Source organism: Larus michahellis, chromosome 2 (assembly GCF_964199755.1).
Source record: "Larus michahellis chromosome 2, bLarMic1.1, whole genome shotgun sequence".
In the NCBI taxonomy this organism is placed as follows: Eukaryota; Metazoa; Chordata; class Aves; order Charadriiformes; family Laridae; genus Larus; species Larus michahellis.
This window is the reverse complement of record NC_133897.1, coordinates 168834572-168855961: the sequence shown is the minus strand read 5'-3', so window position 1 is coordinate 168855961 and position 21390 is coordinate 168834572. Positions and strand designations below refer to the sequence as shown.

At 53.4% G+C, this 21390-nt stretch overlaps 1 protein-coding gene across 1 annotated transcript; it reads left to right on the top strand.

Annotated features, from left to right (window-relative positions):
• Nucleotides 1–20283: 20283 nt before the first annotated feature.
• On the top strand, nt 20284–20598 carry LOC141738468 (feather keratin-like). Its single transcript, XM_074573685.1, has one exon. The coding sequence runs from the start codon at nt 20284–20286 to the stop codon at nt 20596–20598; it is 315 nt and encodes a 104-aa protein (XP_074429786.1).
• Nucleotides 20599–21390: the final 792 nt, after the last annotated feature.

The window sequence follows — 21390 nt, the reverse complement described above, 5'->3', positions numbered from 1 at the left end:
GTGGTCACCCTGCCAGGACCCATCCTCAGCTCCTTCCCCCAGAGCACCGCCGTCGGATCCTCCGCATCCGCTGCCGTGGGCAATGAACTCAGCGCCCAGGGAGTGCCCGTCTCCTCCGGCGGCTTCGGCTTCGGCCTCGGCTACGGCTATGGCTTGGGAGGCCTGGGCTGCTACGGTGGCAGAAGAGGCTGCTACCCCTGCTAAGGGCCCTCACCACCACCCCTGACAACAACCACCCACACCATGGAAGCCACGGCATGGATTGAGGAGGCAGCTCAGGGCTGTTCTGGCACATGGCTTCACCATCCACAGCTCCTCCTCTCAAGGCACCAAGCAAGGAAGCAGGGAAGGGGACCGCCCAGACTGTCTGCAACCATGGCCCATGTACCTCCTCCTCTTCTAACACTTCCTTCTTTCCATCGCCCCTTCTGCTACGTTCACGACTCTCCGCTTCAAGCACTTGCTGAAGAGTCAAATACCACACGGGACCTCCAGGGTGCCGCTCCTAACTGCAGGCCAGGAAGACCTTGATGCTCTGGCAAGACCTAGCTCACACAGGGGACCTTGGATGATGGTCACCCTACCTGCAACTCAGACGGTCTTTCTCTCTCACTTAGTGCTTCTACCTTTGAGCTTCTTTCTTCCCTCAATAAAGTTCTTCTGCATCCCAGCCTAAGACGCCTCCTCTTCCTTTCTTCTCACAAGGTTTGTCCAACCTCACCCAACACAAAGCCAGGGCTACAGTGCCCATTGGGGTGGGTGCAAGAGGGCCACCGGACCGGTCTTAGGAACTATGGCCCCAGCAACAGCAACTGCACAACAGAGGGGGCTTCCAGAACCTCACACAAGCCCTTCACTTAACAAAAGAAAGCCTTGGACAACCTCACGCACTTCTACTCATGCCTCCAATGAAAGCTCCTCATGGCAGCACGCACTTCACCAGCTCTCTTCCCCAGCATGACCCTCTGGCCAACACAGCAGGCAGAGTCACAGAAAACAGAATCCTTGACTGCACAAGGAACCTCTGGAGACAACCTCATTACACCCGACCTTCTCAAACGTGGTCAGATTGAGCACGCTGTTCAGCACCAGATCCAGTCAGCTTTTCAGTTTCTACATGATGGAGACTCCAACACCTCTCTGTGCAGCCGCTTCCTCTCTTGGACCACCCTCCCACAGAAAAAGCCTTGCCTTCTCTTCCAAGGAAATGGCACGTCTTTTCAGCTTTCTCCATTCACCCTTGCCCTGTCTGACTCCCCTCTCCTCATTCCTTCCTGACATGGCTGCAGCTGGGATAGAGTTGACTTGCTCAGCAGCTGGTAGAGTGCTAGGTTTTGCGTTTGCGATGAGAATGGCGTTGAGAGCCCACTAATGGTTTTTGGTTGTTGCTAAGCACTCAAGGCCTTTTCTGCTCTTCACACCACCCTGCCACCAAGTAGGCTGGGCGTACAGAAAAAGCTGGGAGGTGAGGCAGCCGGTACAGCTGACCCCAGCTGACCAAAGGCATAGTCCATGCCACATGAGAGCACAGTGAGGGAAGAAAGAAGCGGGGAATGTTCAGAGTTATGGCATTTGTCTTCCAAGTAACCGTTATGTCTCATGGAGCCCTTCTTTCCTGGAGACGGCTGAACGCCTGCCTGCCTTGGGAAGTAGTGAAGGAACTCCTTCTTTTGCTTTGCTTGCTTGTGCATCTTTTGCTTTACTTATTAAACTGACATCTCAATGCACAAATTTTTTCACTTTTCCTCTTCGGATTCTCTTTCCCAGCCTGTTGTAGTGGGGAGTGAGCGAGTGGCTGCATGGTTCAGATTGCTGGCTGGCGTTAAACCAAGACACCTCCCATCCGGGATTTAGAGACATTGATGACATCTCCCCTACGCGGCCTTTTCTCCTGGCTGAAGAAACTCCCAGCTCTCTCAGCTTCTCCTCAAGGGAAGGATGCTCCAGTCCCTTCCGCGTCTTGGTGGCCCTGCACTCGACTTGCTCCACCACGTCCATGGCCTTCAAAAACTCACAGAATCACTGAGGTTGGGAAAGACACTTAAGATCACTGATTCCATCCCTTAACCTAACACTACCAAGTGCCCCACTAAAGCAAATCCCTTGGGGCCAAGTCTACTGTCTTCTAGATACCTCCAGGGCTGGTGACTCAACCGCTTCCCTGGGAAGCCTATTCCAGTGCTTGACAACCATTTCACTGAAGACATTTTTCAAAAAAGAGCCAACCCAAATTTCCCCTCATGCAACTTGAGGCCATTTTCTCTCGTCCTGAAACTTGTTACCTGTAAAAGAGTCCAATACCCACCTGGCTACAAACTCCCTTCAGGTAGTTGTAGAGAGCAATAAGGTCTGCCGTCAGCTTTCTTTTGCTCCAGGGTAAGCAAACCCTCTTCCCTCACCCACTCCTCGTAAGACTTGTGCTCCAGGGCCCTCACCAGCTTCCTTGCCCTTCTCTGGACACACTCCAGCACCTCAATGTCTTGCTTGTAGTCAGGGGCCAAGGCACGAACAATGTATTCCACGTGGGGCCTCACCAGTGCCCACTACAGGGGGACGATCACTTCCATAGTCCTCCTGGACTCATGACTTCTGATACAGGCCACGATGCTACTGGCCACCTTGGGCTCCAGGGCACACTGCTGGCTCATACTCAGCTGGCTGTCAAACAACACCCCCAGCTCCTTTTCCAACGGGCAGCTTTCCAGCCACTCTTCCCCAAGCCTGTAGCGTTGCATGGGGTTCTTGTGACCCAAGTGCAGGACCCGGCACTCAGCTTTTCTGAACCCCACACCATTGGCCTCCTCCCATCGATCCAGCCTGTCCCACCCAACTTGGTGTTGCCTGCAAACATACTGAGGGTGCACTCGACCCTCTCGTCCAGGTCGTTCGTAAAGATACTAAAGAGAACCGGCCCCAGTACTCAGCCCTGGGGAACACCACCTGTGGTGGCAACAATCTGGATTTAGCTCCATTCACCTCTATGGGCCTGGCCATCCAGCCTGTTTGTTAGCCAGCAAAGTGTACGCCCGTCAGAGCCATGAGCAGGCAGTTTCTGCAGGAGAACACTCTGGGAAACAGTGTCAACGGCTTTACTAAAGTCCAGTTAACAACACTCACAGCCCTTCACTCATCTACCCACTAAGCGTGTCCCCTTGACATAGAAGGAGATCAGGTTAGGCAAGCAGGACCTGCCCTTCATAAAGCCATGCTGGCTGGGCCTCATCACCTGGTTGGCCTCTATGTGCCATACGAAGGCGATCAAGATGATTAGCTCCATAACATTTCCCAGCTCCCAGGTCAGAAAGACAGACCTTTCTCTCAGCTACAAACTTACAAGCAATGGGGGCATCAAAGTGCCCACAGGGCACATCAACAGGATGTGGCAGGCCTAAAGACAGGCTTAGCCAGCCACAAACGTGCCACGAGATGATGTCACTGAAGATACCCCACTTCTCCTACGCCTTGGCTGTGACTGCTGAATTCCCTAACACACAGCATCCATGCACGTCCTCCAAAACACCTACTCGCACTTAAAAGCTACCACCAGGGCCAAGTGGACACATCCACAAGACGACAACATGTAAAGGGAGCGTTGTGGGAAGGAAAACACACCCACCTCAGCACTTGACAGGCTGTGGCATGAAAGAGATGCTTGCTCAAAAATGCAGTCATGCACGAAATCATGGCCTCTGCTCCGCACTCACGTGCTGCGTGCTTGCCTCCAACTCTCCTCAACAAGCTCCACCTTCCCTTTCTTCCCGTCACACACTGTGCAGAGAAATGGCCTCATCCATCGGCACTCGCCCCAAGTAAACAACCCAAAGGCCCTGGCCCACCAGCCTCCCCTGCATGCTGATCCCACTCCCCCTCTGTCTCTTGACACACTCTCAGCCTCTCCAGGAACTCGCCTGCTTTTGCACGCTGCCTCATATGCAATCATGGAGGCACTTGGGTTGGAAAAGACCCTGAACAATCTTGACACCGTTCACCTATGACTACGACCTTCACCAAAAAAACATCGCCCTAAGTCCCACATCTACACGTCTTGTCATTACCTCCAGGGATGGTGATTCAACCACTTCCTGGAGAAGCCTCTTCCAGTACTTCATAACCCTTCTGGGATGACATTTTTCCTAGCATCCAATCTGAGCATCCCTACGCAACATTTAAAGACGTTAATTCTTCTCCTATCACGTGTTACTCGGGATAAGAGACTGACACCTATCTCATTACCACCTCTTTTCAGGTGGGTGTAGTGAGCGATAAGGCGTGCCCTCAGCCTTTTTCTTTCTGCAAACTAAACATGCCCTGTTCCCTAAACTGCTCCTAACAAGTCTTCTTCTCTAGATCCTTCACCAGCTTCGTTGCTCATCTTCAGATGTGTCGCACCAGAGCCCAGGTTGCAAATTTGCCGGCCACAACTAAGGGGATCCCTACGCAAGAGCCAAGAGGAGCCTTTGGGGAGCACGACCAGCCTCCCAACAGCACAGGGCTGCCACGATAATGCCCTGCTCTCACAAACAGCCCTCCTCTGCCTGCTTGAACTGCCTCCACCAGGGACGGCCCCAGCGGGGCACAAACCCAAACACGCAGCCTCCGTTCTCCCACCTACAACCTTAAAAACAAAAGGGGCACCAAGACAGCCACAGAGCACACCCAACAGGAAAGGCCATGCCCAAAGACAGGCTTAGTGAGCTGGCAGCAAGGCAGGGAAGGAACAAGCGCAATGCAAGGCGCAGCGCCTAATGCCTGGCCCCCCTCCAAAGCCCAGACCAGCCTGCCAGGGCTGCGAGGAAATGACGCCCCCTCTTCACAACGCACCCACAAACCACACCACACAACTGCCACGGCATGAACTCCCTGATGACACCCCACCTCTCTTATGCTTTGGTCACGTCTTCTGACAACCCTAACGCGTGCCATCAACACAATGTTTAGGGCCTCTACTACTGGCACTTAAAAGTTCCCGCCAGGGCCGAGTGGACACATCATCAATAAGACAACAGGAAATTGGAGAATTTCAGAAAACAAAGAACACAACCACGTCATTACTCGTGAGGCTGTGTCATGCAAATTTGTTTGTGGAAAAGGCCATCATGCGCCAAGCCTGTCCCGCCCCTCCAGGACCAGCATAAAAGCCGGCCCAGTGCCTCTCTCCCTCACACACTTCTCCTCACGCCTTCTCCTCCACTGTCAACAAGGTGAGTCTCAACACCCTGACCCTCCTTCTCCTCACCCACTTGGCCCTTCTCCTCCAGCTCCCCACAGCCCCACAACAGCCCTCCACACTCCCTCGCCCTCCTCCAACACTGACCCTCACACCCCTACCACCCTCACCTTTCTCAACACCCTCTCTTCCAGGGACCCTCCACACCACAGACATGGCCTGCAACAACCTCTGCAGCCCCTGCGGACCCACCCCGCTGGCTAACAGCTGCAACGAGCCCTGCGTCAGGCAGTGCGAGGCCTCCCGCGTCGTCATCCAGCCTTCCACCGTGCAGGTCACCCTGCCAGGACCCATCCTCACCTCCTTCCCCCAGAGCACCGCCGTCGGATCCTCCGCATCCGCTGCCGTGGGCAATGAACTCAGCGCCCAGGGAGTGCCCGTCTCCTCCGGCGGCTTCGGCCTCGGCCTTGGCTACGGCTTGGGAGGCCTGGGCTGCTACGGTGGCAGAAGAGGCTGCTACCCCTGCTAAGGGCCCTCACCACCACCCCTGACAAAACCCTGACAGCCTGGAAGCCACGGTATTGATGGAGGACACATCCTTGGCTCTTTCCTAGCACATAGACCTGCTGTCCACACATCTTTATCTCAAGGCTCCAAGGAAGAGGGATGGGGACAGTCCTTCTCTTCTCCCACTTCCTTCTTTGCAGTTCAACTTCTGCTATATCCACTACTCTCCGCTGCAACCACAATCTGACAAGCCAGAGCCCAACAACGAGCTCCACTGTGCAACTCCCACTGCGGGGCAGGAAGACCTTGCTGCTCTGGCAAGATCTCTCTCACACAAGGGAGCTTGGATGATGGTCACCCTACCTGCAACTCTGACTAGCTCCCTTGCACTTGGCATTCCTGCCTTTGCATTCTTTTCCATCAATAAAGTTCTCCTGCATTCCACCTGAGATGCCTCAGTTTCCTTTTTTGTCACAAGGCTCTTCCAGCCTCACTCAACACAAAGCCACAGCTACAGAGACCATCGCGGTGGGTCGAAAAGGGCCACAGGGCCGGTCTTAGGAACTATGGCCCCAGCAACAACCACAGCACAGAGCAGCACAGGGGGGCTTCCAGAACCTGACACAAGCCCTTCACTTACCCAAAGGCTTGGACATATTAACACACTTCCAACCAAGGCTCTGACACAAGCTCCCCATGCCAGCACGCACTTCACCAACTCTCTTCCGCAGCATGACCCTCTCACCAGCACAGCAGGCAGAATCACAGCAAACACAATCATTCACTGCACAAGGAGTCTCTGGACATCATCTACTTCAACAAAACCCGCTCAAAGAGAGTCAACTCAAGCAGGCACTCCACAGCCTTGTCCAGTCAGGGTTTCAGTATCTCCAAGGATGAAGTCTCCAACACCTCTCTCTACAACCCCTTCTCACCTGTTAGACCACGGTCACGGTCATACTGAAAAAGGCTGGCCTTCTCTTCCATGAAAGTGGCACGTCTTTTCAGCTTTTCTCATTCCCCGTGCCTCGGCCATGGGAACCCATGACAAGAGTCTGACTCCCCTCTCCTCATTCCCTCCTGACATCGCTTCACCTGCGATAGAGTTGACTTTCTCACTGGCAGCTGGTAGACGGCTAGGTTGTGCATGTGGGATGAGAATGGCGTTGAGAGCCCACTACTCTTTCTGGTTGTTGCTAAGCGCTCAAGGCCTTTTCTGCTCCTCACACTGCCCTGCCAGCGAGTAGGCTGGGAGTGCACAAAAGGCTGGGAAGTGACACGGCCAGGACAGCTGACCCCAACTGACCAAATGATAGTCCATGCCAGGTGAAGGCGTGCTCGGTATGTAATGCATGGCAAAGATGAGAGAACAGTGTAATGAACGGACGTACGGCGTTTGTCTTTCCAAATAACTGATGTGCATCATGGAGCCCTTCTTTTCTGGAGACATGGCTGAACGCTTGCATTCCAATGGGAAGTATTCAAAGAATTCCTTGGTTTCTTTGATGCCACTCATGGCTTTTGCTCTACCTACAGAACTATTTCTACCTCAGCACACGCATATTTTCACTTTTCCTCTTCTGATTCTCTTCCCCATCCTGCCGAGGGGGAAGCGAGCGAGCGGCTGCATGGTTCTCAATGCTCGCTGGGTTTGCACCACTGAAACTCCCATCTGGGATTTAGAGACATTGATGACAGCTCATCAATGAACGTGGCCTTGCCTCCTGGCTGAGAAACCTCCCAGCTCTCTCTGCTTCTCCTCAATGAAGGATGCTTCAGTCCCTTCAGCATCTGGGTGGCCCTGCACTCCCCTTGCTCCACTAAGTCCATGGCCTTCCAGAAATCACAGAATCATTGAGGTTGTGTTTTGGGGGAATGCCAGCTGGCAACAAAGAACCATGCGGCCACTCCTTCACCGCCCCCACAGCTGCGGGATGTGGGGGAGAATCGGAAGAAAGAGGGAAAACTCACGGCTTGAGATAAAGGCAGTTTAACAGAACAGCAGAGGATAGAGGAAATCAAGAACAACAGAACTTACAGAGGAATGTACAAAAACGATTCATTTATCACCACTCACCAGCCTGACCTGGGGAGCCCCAAGCCCACTCCCAAGCAGCAATCTCCGACTCCCTCCCCCAGGAAGCTCCCTCAGTTATACAGTGGGCACGGCATCTCATGGCATCGAGTACCTGTATCCCGTGGCCAGCTCCTTGTGAAAATTGAGCCTATCCCCAAAGGAACCAGGACAGGTTGGAAAAGAGCCTTAAAATCACCAAGTCCAATCCTTAACCTAACACTCCCAAGTCCACCAGGAAAGCGTGTCCCGCAGCACAACATCTATGCGTCTTCTCAGTTCTTCCAGGGATGGTGACTCAACCATTTCCCTGGCCAGCCTCTTCCAGCACTTCACAACCCTGTCGGAGAAGACATTTTTCATACGATCAACCCAGAGTCTCCCTTGGTGAAAAATGAGGCCATTTCCTCTTGTCCTATCACCTGAAACATGCCACGATGCTACTGGCCTTCTTGGACACCAGGGCACACTGCTTGCTCATACTCAGCTGGCTGTCAAACAACACCCCCAGCTCCTTTTTCACCGGGCAGCTCTCCAGCCGCTCTTCCCTGAGCCTGTAGCATTACAAGGAGTTGTTGTGACCCAAGTGCAGGACCCCAGCACTTGTTGAACCTCATACCATTGGCCTCAGCCACTTGATCCAGCTTGTCCACATCCAACTTGTGCATTGAGAGAAAGACAGTTTAATAAGGAGAGCAAAAGCTGTTCACGCAAATAAAGCAAATCAAGGAATTCCTTCACTACTTCCCATGGGCAGGCAGGAGTTCAGCTGCCTGCAGGAAAGCAGGGCTCCATGATGCGTGATGTTTCTTGGGAAGACCAATGTCATAACTCCAAGAGTGCCTCCCGCCTTCTTTGTTCTTCCCCCAGCATTATGTATTGAGCATAATGTCGTACGGCACGGACTATCCCTTTGGTGAGTTCTGATCAGCTGTGCTGGCTGTGTCTCCTCCCAGCTTTTTGTGCCCTCCCAGCCTACTTGCTGGCAGGGTGGTGTGAGGAGCAGAAAAGGCCTTGAGTGCTTAGCAAGAACTAAAAACAGTAGTGGGCTGTCAATAGCATTCTCATCCCAAATGCAAAACAGAGCACCCTACCAGCTGCCAGGAAGGGAGTCACTTCTATCCCAGCTGAAACCTTACTAAGGAGGGAATGAGGAGAGGGGAGTCAGACTCTTCTCTCAGGTGCCCACAACCAGGGCAAGTGATGATGGAGAAAGATGAAAAGAGGCGCCTTTTCCTTGGAAGAGAAGGCATGCTGTTTTCAGCGTGAGTGTGGTCAAAGATTGGAACCGGTTGCGCAGAGAGGCGTTGGAACCTCCGTCCTTGGAAATACTGAAGACCTGAGTGGACATGGTTGCGGAGAGCCTGCTTGAGCTGACACTGTTTGAGCAGGTTCGGTTGAAGTAGAGGATGTCCAGAGGATCCTTGGGCAGTCAATGATTCTCGTTGCTGTGATTCTGCCTGCTGTGCTGGCCACAGGGTCATGCTGGGGAAGAGAGCTGGCAAAGTGTGTGCTGCCATGGGGAGCTTGTGTCAGAGGCTGCAGTAGAAGTGCATTAGCATGTGCAAGCCTTTGTTTGGTCAAGTGAAGGGCTTGTGTCACGTTCTGGAAACCGCCCTGTGCTGCTCTGTGCTGCTGTTGTAGCTGGGGACATACTTCCTAAGAGAGGTCCTCTTGCCTTTTTACACCCACTGTGATGGTGCGTGGAGCCCTGTCACTGTGCCGGCTGCAGTTGGGAGCAACTGGAGACAAGTGTCCTGGTTTGAGGTAAAACAGAACCAATTTTCTGGTTTGTATTTTTACGTTTTAGCTGGGCCTCTTCTAACTGACTAAACCGGGAAATTAACAGCATATTGTTTAGAAAGTGTTCGCTCTCACTGAGTGACAAGACCTGATTATACCAAGGAATGGTACGCAGAGACGCTCTCGCTTAGACTTATCCCTATAACAAGCGAGGTCAGCTAACTTCGTTATTTGCCTCGTTAGAGGGTCAGAAGTGGAAAAGCATAGAAGGGTGACACCTGTAAGGAGGAGCGGACAGGACAGGTCCTCTTATCTCTTCCTCTCCTCTCTTTGGGAAGGGGGGACATCTGTCATTGTGATTGGCCAATCCGGCCAAAACCACGGAAGGAGAAAGCGAAGGCGTCTCAGTTTTGGATGCAGGAGAACTTTATTGAGGCAAAGCAGTGCACAGGCAGGAATGCCAAGTGGAAGGGAGCCAGTCTGAGCTGCAGGTAGGCTGACCTTCATTCGAGGTTGCTTGTGAGAGAAGATCTTGCCAGAGCATCAAGGTCTTCCTGGCTGGGAGGGGAAATGGCACCCTGGAGGTCTTTGAGTTGTCAGCAAGTGTTTGCAGCAGAGTGTAGTGGACATAGCCGAAGGGGCGATGCAAAGAAGGAAGTGGGAGAAGAGGAGGAGGTACATGGGCCATGGTTGCAGACAGCTTGGGCTTGCCCCTTCCCTCCTCCCTTGCTTGCTGTCTTGAGAGGAGGAGCCATGGACGATAAAATCCTGTGCCAGCAACTACCTAGAAGTGCGTCTTCAATGCAAGCCGTGGCTTCCATGGTGTGGGTGGCTGGTGCCAGGGTTAGTGGCGATGGCCCTTAGCAGGGGTAGCAGCCTCTTCTGCCACCGTAGCAGCCAAGGCCTCCCAAGCCGTAGCCGTAGCCGAAGCCGAAACCGCCAGAGGAGATGGGCACTCCCTGGGCGCTGAGTTCATTGCCCACGGCAGCGGATGCGGAGGATCCGACGGTGGTGCTCTGGGGGAAGGAGCTGAGGATGGGTCCTGGCAGGGTGACCTGCACGGCGGGAGGCTGGATGACGACGCGGGAGGCCTCGCACTGCCTGACGCAGGGCTCGTTGCAGCTGTTAGCCAGCGGGGTGGGTCCGCAGGGTCCGCAGAGGTCGTTGCAGGCCATGTGTGTGGTGTGGAGGGTGCCTGGAAGAGAGGGTGTGGAGAAAGGTGAGGGTCATGGGCGTGTGAGGGTCAGTGTTGGAAGAGGACGAGGGAGTGTGGAGGGCTGGTGTGGGGCTGTGGGGAGCGTGGCAGTAAGGAGGCGTGAGGGCTGCTGAGGCTGTCAGCACAGCATGGTGGAGGAGAGGGGCCAGGTGGGTGAGGAGAAGGAGGGTCAGGGGGTTGAGGCTCACCTTATTGAGGGTGGAGGAGAAGGCGGGAGGAGAAGTGTGTGAGGGAGAGAGGCACTGGGCCGGCTTTTATGCTGGTCGTGGAGGGGCGGGACAGGCTTGGCGCATGACTTTTTTTTCACCAAGCAGCTCTTGCATGGTACAGGCACTCAAGTAATGACATGGGGTGTGTCTTCCTTCCCACAACAGTCCCTTTTCATGTCATCCTCTTGAGGTCGTCTCCATTTGGCCCTGGCAGCAGCTTCTAAGTGAGTGTAGGTAGTTGGGAGGGTTTGGATGGATGCTGTGTCACGAAATTCAGCAGACGCCACCAAAGCATAGAGAGGTGGGGTGTCTTCAGTGAGGTCATCCCACGGCAGTCCTGTGGTGTGGTTTGTGGTTGCGTTTTGAAGAGGGGGCCTCATTTTCTTGCAGCCCTGCCAGGGTGGTTGAAACTTTGATGGTGTTGCAGGCGTGAGGTGCTGCCCCTTTCATGGCATTCGCTCCCTCCCTGCGCTGCTGCCAGCTCGCTCAGCCTGTCTTTAGGCCTGGCCTTTCTCCCTGCATGTGTTCTGTGGGTGTCTTAGTGCTTCTCTTGTTTGAGGGCTTGGTACAAAGGCGTTTTACAAAGCATGAGGGAAAGGCCGTGGATGTTGGTAACCTGGGCTTTAGAAAAGTGTTTCATGCCATTTCCCACAGCATTCTGCTGGAGAAACTGCCGGCTTATGGCTCGGATCGGGGTCCAGAAAAGCAAGGCTTCATGAGGCGTCCTGTTTTATTGGGAATAGAAACCTCATAACACCAAACGTCCAGCTGTTCTTTCTTCTTCCCCAGCATTTTATACTGAGCATGATGTCATATGGCATGGACTATCCTTTTGGTCAGCTAGGGTCAGCTGTATGGGCCATGTCACCTCCAAAGTTCTTGCGCACTGCCAGCCTACTTGCTGGTTGGGCGGTATGAGGAGCAGAAAAAGCCTTGAGTACTTACAACAACCAAAACCTCTAATGGGCTGTTGACAGCATTCTCACCCCAAATGCAAGGGAGTCGGACTCTTCCCATGGGCACCCACGGCCAGGGAATGTGTTAATGGAGAAAGATGAAAAGTTGTGCCATTTCCTTGGAAGAGGAGGCAAGCCTTTTTCAGCATGAGGCTGGTCAAGCAGTGGGAAAAAGATTGCACTGGGAGGTGTTGGAGTCTCCATCCTTGGAGATAGTGAAAACCTGACTGGATGTGGTCCTGTAGAGCCTGCTGTAGGTGACCCCTTTGAGAAGTTTGGGTTGAAGTAGATGATGTCCAGAGGTTCCTTATGCAGTCGCTGATTCTGTTTGCTGTGATTCTGCCTGCTGTGCTAGCCAAGGGGTGGTGCTGGGGGAGAGAGTTAGTGAAGTGTGTGCTGCCATGGGGAGCCTTTGTCAGAATGGTGGTTCAAAGTGCCTTAGTATTGCAAAGGCTTTGTTTGGTCAAGTGGAGGGCTTGTGTCAGGTTCTGGAAGCCCCCCTGTGCTGCCCTGTGCTGCTGTTCTTGGGGACATACTTCCTAAGAGGGGTCCTGTAGCCCTTTTCGCACTCACCCCAGTTGCCTCCCGAGCCCTGGCTTTGTGTTGCATGAGGTTGGAAGAGCCTTGGGAAAAGAAAGGAAGTGGAGGCATCTCATGCTGGGATGCAGAACTTTAACGAGTTTATTGCCAAAAGACCTGCTCCAGCACTGGTTTCTCTCCATGGGATCAAAGCCTCCTTTGGGAATCCACCTGCTTCGGCGGGGGTTCCTCCACAGGCTCTAGGTAGATATCTGCTCCACCATTGACCGCCCTGGGCTGCATATCTACAACATGCTTGACCATGGTCTTCAAAACGAGATGCAGGGAAATCTCTGCTCCAGTGCCTGGAGCACCTCCTCCCACTCCGACTTCACTGACCTTGGGGCACCACCGAATGCCTGGCACCCCTCCAAAGCCCAGGCCGGCCTGCCAGGGCTGTGAGGAAATGGGGCCCCCTCTTCACAACGCACCCGCAAACCACACCACACAACTGACACAAAATGACCTCACTTATGACACACCACCTCTGGTATGCTTTGGCCATGTCTCCTGAATACCCTGAAATGCTGCATGCATGCACATCCTTCAAACTACTTACTCTAACTTAAAAGCTGCCACTAGGGTGAGATGGACATGAGGAGAAGATGAAAAGGGGCTGTTATGGTAAGGAAAACGCAACGCACATCATTCCTTGAGTGGCTGCAGCACGGAATGACTCATTGCTGAAAAACACCGTCATGCGCCAAGCCTGTCCCGCCCCTCCACGACCAGCATAAAAGCCGGCCCAGCGCCTCTCTCTCTCACACAGTTCTCCTCACGCCTTATCCTCCACCATCAACAAGGTGAGTCTCAACCCCATGACCCTCCTTCTTCTCAACCACCTGGCCCCTCTCCTCCACCACGCTCTGCCCACAGCCTCAACAGCCCTCACGCCTCCACACTGCCACGCTCCCCACAGCCCCACAACAGCCCTCCACACTCCCTCGCCCTCCTCCAAAACCAAACCTCACACCCCCACCACCCTCACCTTTCTCAACACCCTCTCTTCCAGGGAAACTCCACACCACACACATGGCCTGCAACGACCTCTGCAGCCCCTGCGGACCCACCCCGCTGGCTAACAGCTGCAACGAGCCCTGCGTCAGGCAGTGCGAGGCCTCCCGCGTCGTCATCCAGCCTTCCACCGTGCAGGTCACCCTGCCAGGACCCATTCTCACCTCCTTCCCCCAGAGCACCTTTGTCGGATCCTCCGCATCCGCTGCCGTGGGCAATGAGCTCAGCGCCCAGGGAGTGCCCATCTCCTCCGGCGGCTTCGGATTCGGCCTCGGCTACGGCTTGGGAGGCCTTGGCTGCTACGGTGGCAGAAGAGGCTGCTACCCCTGCTAAGGGCCATCGCCACCACCCTTCGTAGCTGATCTCTCTCGTGCAGGGGACTTTGGTTGATGGTTGCCCTACTAATACCTCAGACCATCTCCCTTCCCCTTAGCACCTCTGCCTTTGCAATCTTTTCCCTCAATAAAGTTCTCTTGCATCTCAGCCTCAAACGCCTCCACTTCCTTTCTTCTCACAAGGCTCTTCCAACCTCACCCAACACAAGGCCAGGGCTACAGAGACCATCGGGGTGGGTGGAAAAGGGCTAGAAGACCTCTCGTAGGAACTATGGCCCCAGCAAAAACAACAGCACAGGGCAGCACGGGGGAGCTCCCAGAACCTTACACAAGCCCTTCACTTGCCCAAACAAAGTCTTGCACATAATAATCACAGAATCACAGAATCTTACTGGTTGGAAGGGACCTCTGAGATCATCGAGTCCAACCACACAAAAAAAAAAAAAAAAAAAAAAAGCACCCACCTACTAAACTCCACACCCACAACCCCACACACAACACCCCACCACAAACCAATAATCTTGGGCACTAGAGCATGCCCTGAAGAGCCATGTCTACACATTTCTTAAATACCTCCAGGGATGGTGACTCCACCACCTCCCTGGGCAGGCTGTTCCAGTGCCTGACCACTCTTTCAGTAAAGTAATTCTTCCTAATATCTAATCTAAATCTCCCTTGCCGCAGCTTCCTACCATTTCCTCTGGTCCTGTCGCTATTCCCTTGGGAGAAGAGGCCAACCCCTGCCTCTCTACAGTTTCCTTTCAGGTAGCTGTAGAGGGCAATGAGGTCTCCCCTCAGCCTCCTCTTCTCCAAACTAAACATGCCCAGCTCCCTCAGCCTCTCCTCATAGGACTTGTTCTCCAGACCCCTCACCAGCTTGGTGACTCTCCTCTGGACACACTCCAGCACTTCAATGTCTTTCCTGTAGTGAGGGGCCCAAAACTGAACACAGTACTCGAGGTGAGGCCTCACCAGTGCCGAGTACAGAGGCACGATGACTTCCCTACTCCTGCTGGCCACGCTATTCCTGATACAAGCCAGGATGCCATTGGCCCTCTTGGCCACCTGGCCACACTGCTGGCTCATGTTAAGCCGGCTGTCCACTAACACTCCCAGGTCCTTTTCTGCCGGGCAGCTTTCCAGCCACTCTTCCCCAAGCCTGTAGCGTTGCCCGGGGTTGTTGTGACCAAAATGCAGTTCCCGGCACCTGGCCTTAGTAAACCTCATCCCATTGGCCTTGGCCCATTGATCCAACCTGTCTAGATCCCTCTGTAAAGCCTTCCGACCCTCAAGCAGATCAACACTCCCACCTAGTTTGGTGTCATCCGCAAACTTACTGAGGGTGCATTCAATCCCCTTGTCTAGATCATCAATAAAGATATTGAACAAGACTGGCCCCAAGACTGAGCCCTGAGGGACACCACTGATGACCGGCCGCCAACCAGATTTTGCTCCATTAAGCACAACTCTCTGGGCACGGCCATCCAGCCAGTTTTTTATCCAGCGGAGGGTACACTTGTCTATGCCATGATTCTCCAGTTTCTCCAGGAGAATGCCATGGGGGACGTTGTCGAAGGCCTTACCAAAGTCCAGGTAGACAACATCCACAGCCTTGCCCTCATCGAGAAAGCGGGTCACATGGTCATAGAAAGAGATCAAGTTGGTCAGGCAGGACCTCCCTTTCCTAAACCCATGCTGGCTGGCCCTGATCCCTTGGCTGCCCTGCACTTGCCTTGAGAGCTCACTCAAGATGATCCTCTCCATGATCTTTCCCGCTACAGAGGTCAGGCTGACAGGCCTGTAGTTTCCGGGATCCTCCTTCCGGCCCTTCTTGCAGATGGGCGTCACATTGGCCACCCTCCAGTCATCTGGCACCTCTCCTGTTGACCAGGATTGTTGATAGGTAATGGAGAGAGGCTTGGTGAGCTCTCCTGCCAGCTCCCTGAGAACTTTTGGGTGAATCCCGTCCGGCCCCATAGACTTATGCGTGTCCAGGTGCATAAGCAAATCATTAACTACTTCCTCCTGGATTACAGGGGAGTTGTCCTGTTCTCCGTTCTTATCTTCCAGCCCAAGAAGCTGAACACCCTGGGGGTAGCTGGTCTGACTATTAAAGACAGAGGCAAAGAAGGCATTAAGTATCTCAGCCTTCTCCTCGTCCTTGGTTGCAAGGTTTCCCCCCGCATCCAGTAAGGGATGGACATTCTCTGTCACTCTCTTTTTGTTGATGTATTTATAGAAACTTCTTTTGTTGTCCCTTATGTTAATTGCCAGGTTGAGTTCCAGCTGGGCTTTTGCCTTCCTGATTTTTTCTCTGTATGACCTAACACGATCTCTGTACTCCTCCTGAGTTGCCTGTCCCCTCTTCCAAAGGTGGTAAACCTTCCTTTTTTCCTTAAGTCCCATCAAGAGCTCTTTGTTCATCCAGGCCGGCCATTTTCCCCGCCCTTTAATTGTGCGCCTCATGGGGACAGCCTGCTCCTGGGCCTTTAGGATTTCCCTCTTAAAGAGCATCCAGCCTTCCTGGGCTCCTTTGTCTCTCAGGACTACCTCCCACGGGACTCTCCCAACCAGGGTTCTGAGCAGGCTAAAGTCTGCCCACCGGAAGTCCAAGATGGAGGGTTTGTTAACCCCCTTCCTTACCTCACTATGGATGGAAAACTTAACCATTTCATGGTCACTAAGCCCAAGACGGCCTCCGACCTCCACGTCCCCCACTAGCCCTTCTTTGTTTGTGAACAGTAGGTCTAGCAAGGCACCTCCCCTGGTAGGCTCACCTACCATTTGTGTCAGGAAGTTATCCTCCATACACTCGAGGAACCTCCTAGCCTGCCTGCTCTCTGCTGTATTATATTTCCAGCAGATGTCTGGTAAGTTGAAGTCCCCAACTAGAACAAGGGCTGGCGTTTGCGAGACTGCAGCCAGCCGCTTATAGAATACCTCATCAACCTGCTCATCCTGGTTGGGTGGTCTATAGCAGACTCCCAGCACAAAATCACCTTTGTTAGCCTTCCCTTTCACCCTTACCCATAAACACTCAACTTCTTCATCACTGGAGTCTATCTCTATAGAGTCAAACAACTCCCTAATGTACAGAGCCACACACCCCCCCCTCCTTCCTTGCCTATTCCTTCTGAAGAGCTTATAGCCACTCATTGCAGCATTCCAGTCATGACCATCATCCCACCACGTTTCCGTGATGGTGACTATGTCGCAGTTGTCCTGCTGCACAATGGCGTATAGCTCATCCTGTTTGTTGCCCATGCTACGTGCATTAGCGTAGATGCACTTGACCTGGGCTACTGATTTCACCCCCATCTTTGGCCCTTGACACTCCGGTTCATTACCAGCAGGCCTGGTTTTATCCCCTTCCCCCTTAACTTTCGGCTTAAAGCTCTGTCCATGAGCTTTGTTAACTCTTAGCCTAGTACCCTTTTCCCCTTCTAGGAAAGGGTTTTCCCAATGTTCTCTAGCAGTAATTTCTAAACATCTATCACCTTTCTCTGATGAAATGTCAGAGTGGGAGTCCTCACTAATGTGGTCTCCTTCAAAGCATGGCATGCTTTCCTAAGGTTTAATCTTGACAGGCCCAGTTATCTCCCCTTCCCCCCTCATATCTACTTTAAAGACCGGTCAATGAGCCCTGCTAACTCCTGCCCCAAAATTCTTTTCCCCCTCTGCACTTCGAACCAACCTTCTGGCACAAGCTCCCCATGGCAGCACACACTTCACCAACTCTCTTCCCCAATACGACCCCCTGGCCACCACAACAGGTAGAATCACAACAAACTGAATCTTTGCACGAGGATCTGGACACCATCTACTTCCACCCAGTCTGCCCACACGGGCTCAGCTGGAGCACCTTGTTCAGCACCATGTCCAGTCAGGTGTTCAGTATCTCCAAGCATGCAGTCTCCAACACTCCTCTGAAGAAATGGTTCCCCTTCTTAACCACCTTCACACTGAAAAAGCCTTGCCTTCTCTTCCAAAGAAATGGCATGTCTTTTCATCTTTCTCCGTTCACACTTGCCCTGGCCATGGGCACCCTGAGAAGAGTCTCACTCCCCTGTCCTCATTCCCTCTTCTCATCGGTTCACCTGGGATAGAGTTGACTTTCTCACTAGTAGCTGGTAGAGTGCTCTGTTTTGCATTTGGGATGAGAATGGTATTGACAGCCCACTACTGTTTTCAGTTCTCGCTAAGCACTCAAGGCCTTTTTTGCTCCTCGCACCGCCCCACCAGCAAGTATGCTCGGAGTGCACAAAATGCTGGGAGGAGACACGGCCGGGACAGTTGACCAGAACTCACCAAAGGGAGAGTGCATGCCGTAGTGACGTTATGCTCAATTCATAATGCTGGGGGAAGAAGAAAGGAGGAGGGGGCACTTTGGGAGTTATGACATTTGTCATTCCAAGAAAACATCACGCATGATGAAGCCCTGCTTTCCTGCAGACGGCTGAATTCCTGCCTGCCCATGGGAGGTAGTGAAGCAATTCCTTGGTTTGCTTTGTTTGCATGCACAGCTTTTGCTTTACTTATACCGCTCTTTTTCTCAACGCACACATTTTTTCTCTTTTCCTCTTCTGATTCGCTTCCCTATGCTACCGTGGTGGAAATGAGCGAGTGGCTGTGTGGTCCTACTTGCCAGCTGGAGTTCATCTCCCATACATGCCATTCAGGATTCAGAGACATCGATGACACCTCCCCTTCAGGTCCTTGCCTCCTGGTTGATAAACCTCCCAGCTCGCTCAGCTTCTCCTCGGAGGAAGGGTGCTCCAGTCCCTTCAGCGCCTTTGTGGCTGTGCACTTGACTTGCTCCGCTATGTCCATGGCCTTCATAAACTCATAGAATCACTGGGGTTTGGAAAGACCCTTGAGATCATTGAATCCCACCCTTAATCTAACCCTACCAAGTCTACCACTAAAGTGTCCCTAAGTGCCAAGCCTACTGTCTTCTACAGACCTCCAGTGATGGTGAGTCAACCATTTCCCTGGCCAGCCTCTTCCAGTGCTTGACAAGCGCTAGCGTTGCAAGGAATTGTTGTAACCCAAGTGCAGGACCCAGCACTCAGCCTTGTTGAACTTCATACCATTGGCCTCGGCCACTTGATCCAGCCTGTCCACATCCCTCTGTAGAACCATCCACCCTCAGGCACATCAACAAACCCACCCAATATGGGTCACCAGCAAACTTAATGAGGGTGCACTCGATCCCGTCGTCCACATCGTTGATAAAGATATTAAACAGAAGTGGCCCCAATACTCAGCCTTGAGGAACACATCTTCTGACCAGCCACCACACTGAATTTAACTCCATTCGCCACAACTCTTTGGGCATGGCCACCCAAACGGTTTTTTAGGCAGTCAAGAGTATGCCCATCAGAGCCATGAGCAGGCACTTTCTGCAGCAGAATAATGTGAGAAACAGTGTCAAAGGCTTTAGTAAAGTCAGGCTTAACAACATCCACAGCCCTGCCCTCATCCACCCGCTAAGCGGCTCTCCTTGTCAAAGGACGAGATCAGGTTAGGCCAGCAGGACTCTTCATAAAGCCACGCTGACTGGGCCTCATCACCTGGGTGTCCTGTATGTGCCATGTGATGGTACTCAATATGACCAGCTCCATAACATTTCAAAGAACCAAGGTGAAACAAAGAGGCCTTTCTCTCTTATACTTACCAACAAGAGGGGCACCAAGGCACCCACAAAACACACCCAACGGGAAAAGCCAGCCTCAAAGACAGCTGTAGTCAGCTGGGATCAAGGCCGGGATGGAGCAAATGCAGGGGAAGGGGCAGCACCTCATGACTGCCACACCATCAAAGTGCACAACAGACAGGGCTGCGAGGAAACGGGGGCCCCTCTTCTCAACACACCCACAAACCACACCACACCAGTGCCACGGCATGACCTCACTGAAAACACCCCACCTCTCCTATGCTTTAGTCCCGTCTTCTGTTCGACCTCACAAGCGACAACAAAACCAAGTCTTTGGCCTCTAATATTGGAACTTGAAAGCTGCCGGCGGTGCCAACTGGACACGTCCTCAAGTGGAGGACACGAAAAGGGAGTGATGTGGGAAGGAAATGACACCCCACCTCATTACTCGCCAGGCTGTGGCATGCAAGAGCTGCTTCCTGCAGAAAACCATCATGCGCAAAGCCTGTCCCACCCCTCCACGACCAGCATAAAAGCCGGCCCAGCGCCTCTCTCCCTCACATACTTCTCCTCACGCCTTCTCCTCCACCCTCAACAAGGTGAGCCTCAACCCCCTGACCCTCCTTCTCCTCACCCACCTGGCCCCTCTCCTCCACCACGCTCTGCCCACAGCCCCAACAGCCCTCATTCCTCCCCACCACCACACTTGCCACAACCCCACACCAGCCTCCACACTCCCTCGCCCTCCTCCAACATCGACTCTCACACCCCCACCACCCTCACCTTTCTCAACACCCTCTCTTCCAGGGAAACTCCACACCACACACATGGCCTGCAACGACCTCTGCAGCCCCTGCGGACCCACCCCGCTGGCTAACAGCTGCAACGAGCCCTGCGTCAGGCAGTGCGAGGCCTCCCGCGTCGTCATCCAGCCACCCACTGTGGTGGTCACCCTGCCAGGACCCATCCTCAGCTCCTTCCCCCAGAGCACCTTTGTCGGATCCTCTGCATCCGCTGCCGTGGGCAACGAACTCAGCGCCCAGGGAGTGCCCGTCTCCTCCGGCGGCTTCGGCTATGGCTACGGCTTTGGCTTGGGAGGCCTTGGCTGCTACAGTGGCAGAAGAGGCTGCTACCCCTGCTAAGGGCCATCGCCACCACCCCTGACACCAACCATGGCAAACTTGAACCAACAGCATGGACGGAGGACACACCTCCGGGCCCTTCCTAGCACACAGACCTGCTGGCCACGGATCATGCTCTCAAGGCACCAAGGAAACAGGGAAAGGCCAGCACCAACTGCCTGGAACCACAGCCCATGCACTTCCTCCTCTTCTCCCACTTCCTTCTTTGCATCTCCCCTTCTTCTCTGTCCACTACTCTCCGCTGAAACCACTCACGGACAAGCCAAAGCCCGCCAATGATCTCCACTATGCCACTCCCACTGCGGGCCAAGAAGACCTCGGTGCTTCAGCAAGATCTACTGCACTCAAGGGACTTCGCCTGATGCTTGCCCTACTAACACCTCAGACCATCTCCCTTCCCCTTAGCACCTCTGCCTTTGCAATCTTCTCCCTCAATAAAGTTCTCTTGCATCGCAGCCTAAGACGCCTCCACTTCCTTTCTTCTCACAAGGTTCTTCCAACCTCACCCAACACAAGGCCAGCGCTACAGAGACCATTAGGGTGCCTGGAAAAGGGCTACAGGATCTCTCTTAGGAAGTATGTCCCCAGCAAATAAAAACAGCACAGGGCAGAACAGGGGAGCTTCCAGAACCTCACACAAGACCTTCACTTGACCAAACAAAGCTTGGACATGTTAATGCACTTCTACCCAAGACTCTCACACAAGCTCCCCATGGCAGCGTGCACTTCACAGAATCACAGAATCACAGAAACTTCAGAGTTGGAAGGGACCTCTAGAGATCATCTAGTCCA

What these genes read in the sequence shown, in the direction of transcription:
- LOC141738468 (XM_074573685.1), top strand. Translation starts at nt 20,284, where the DNA reads ATGGCCTGCAACGACCTCTGCAGCCCCTGCGGACCCACCCCGCTGGCT.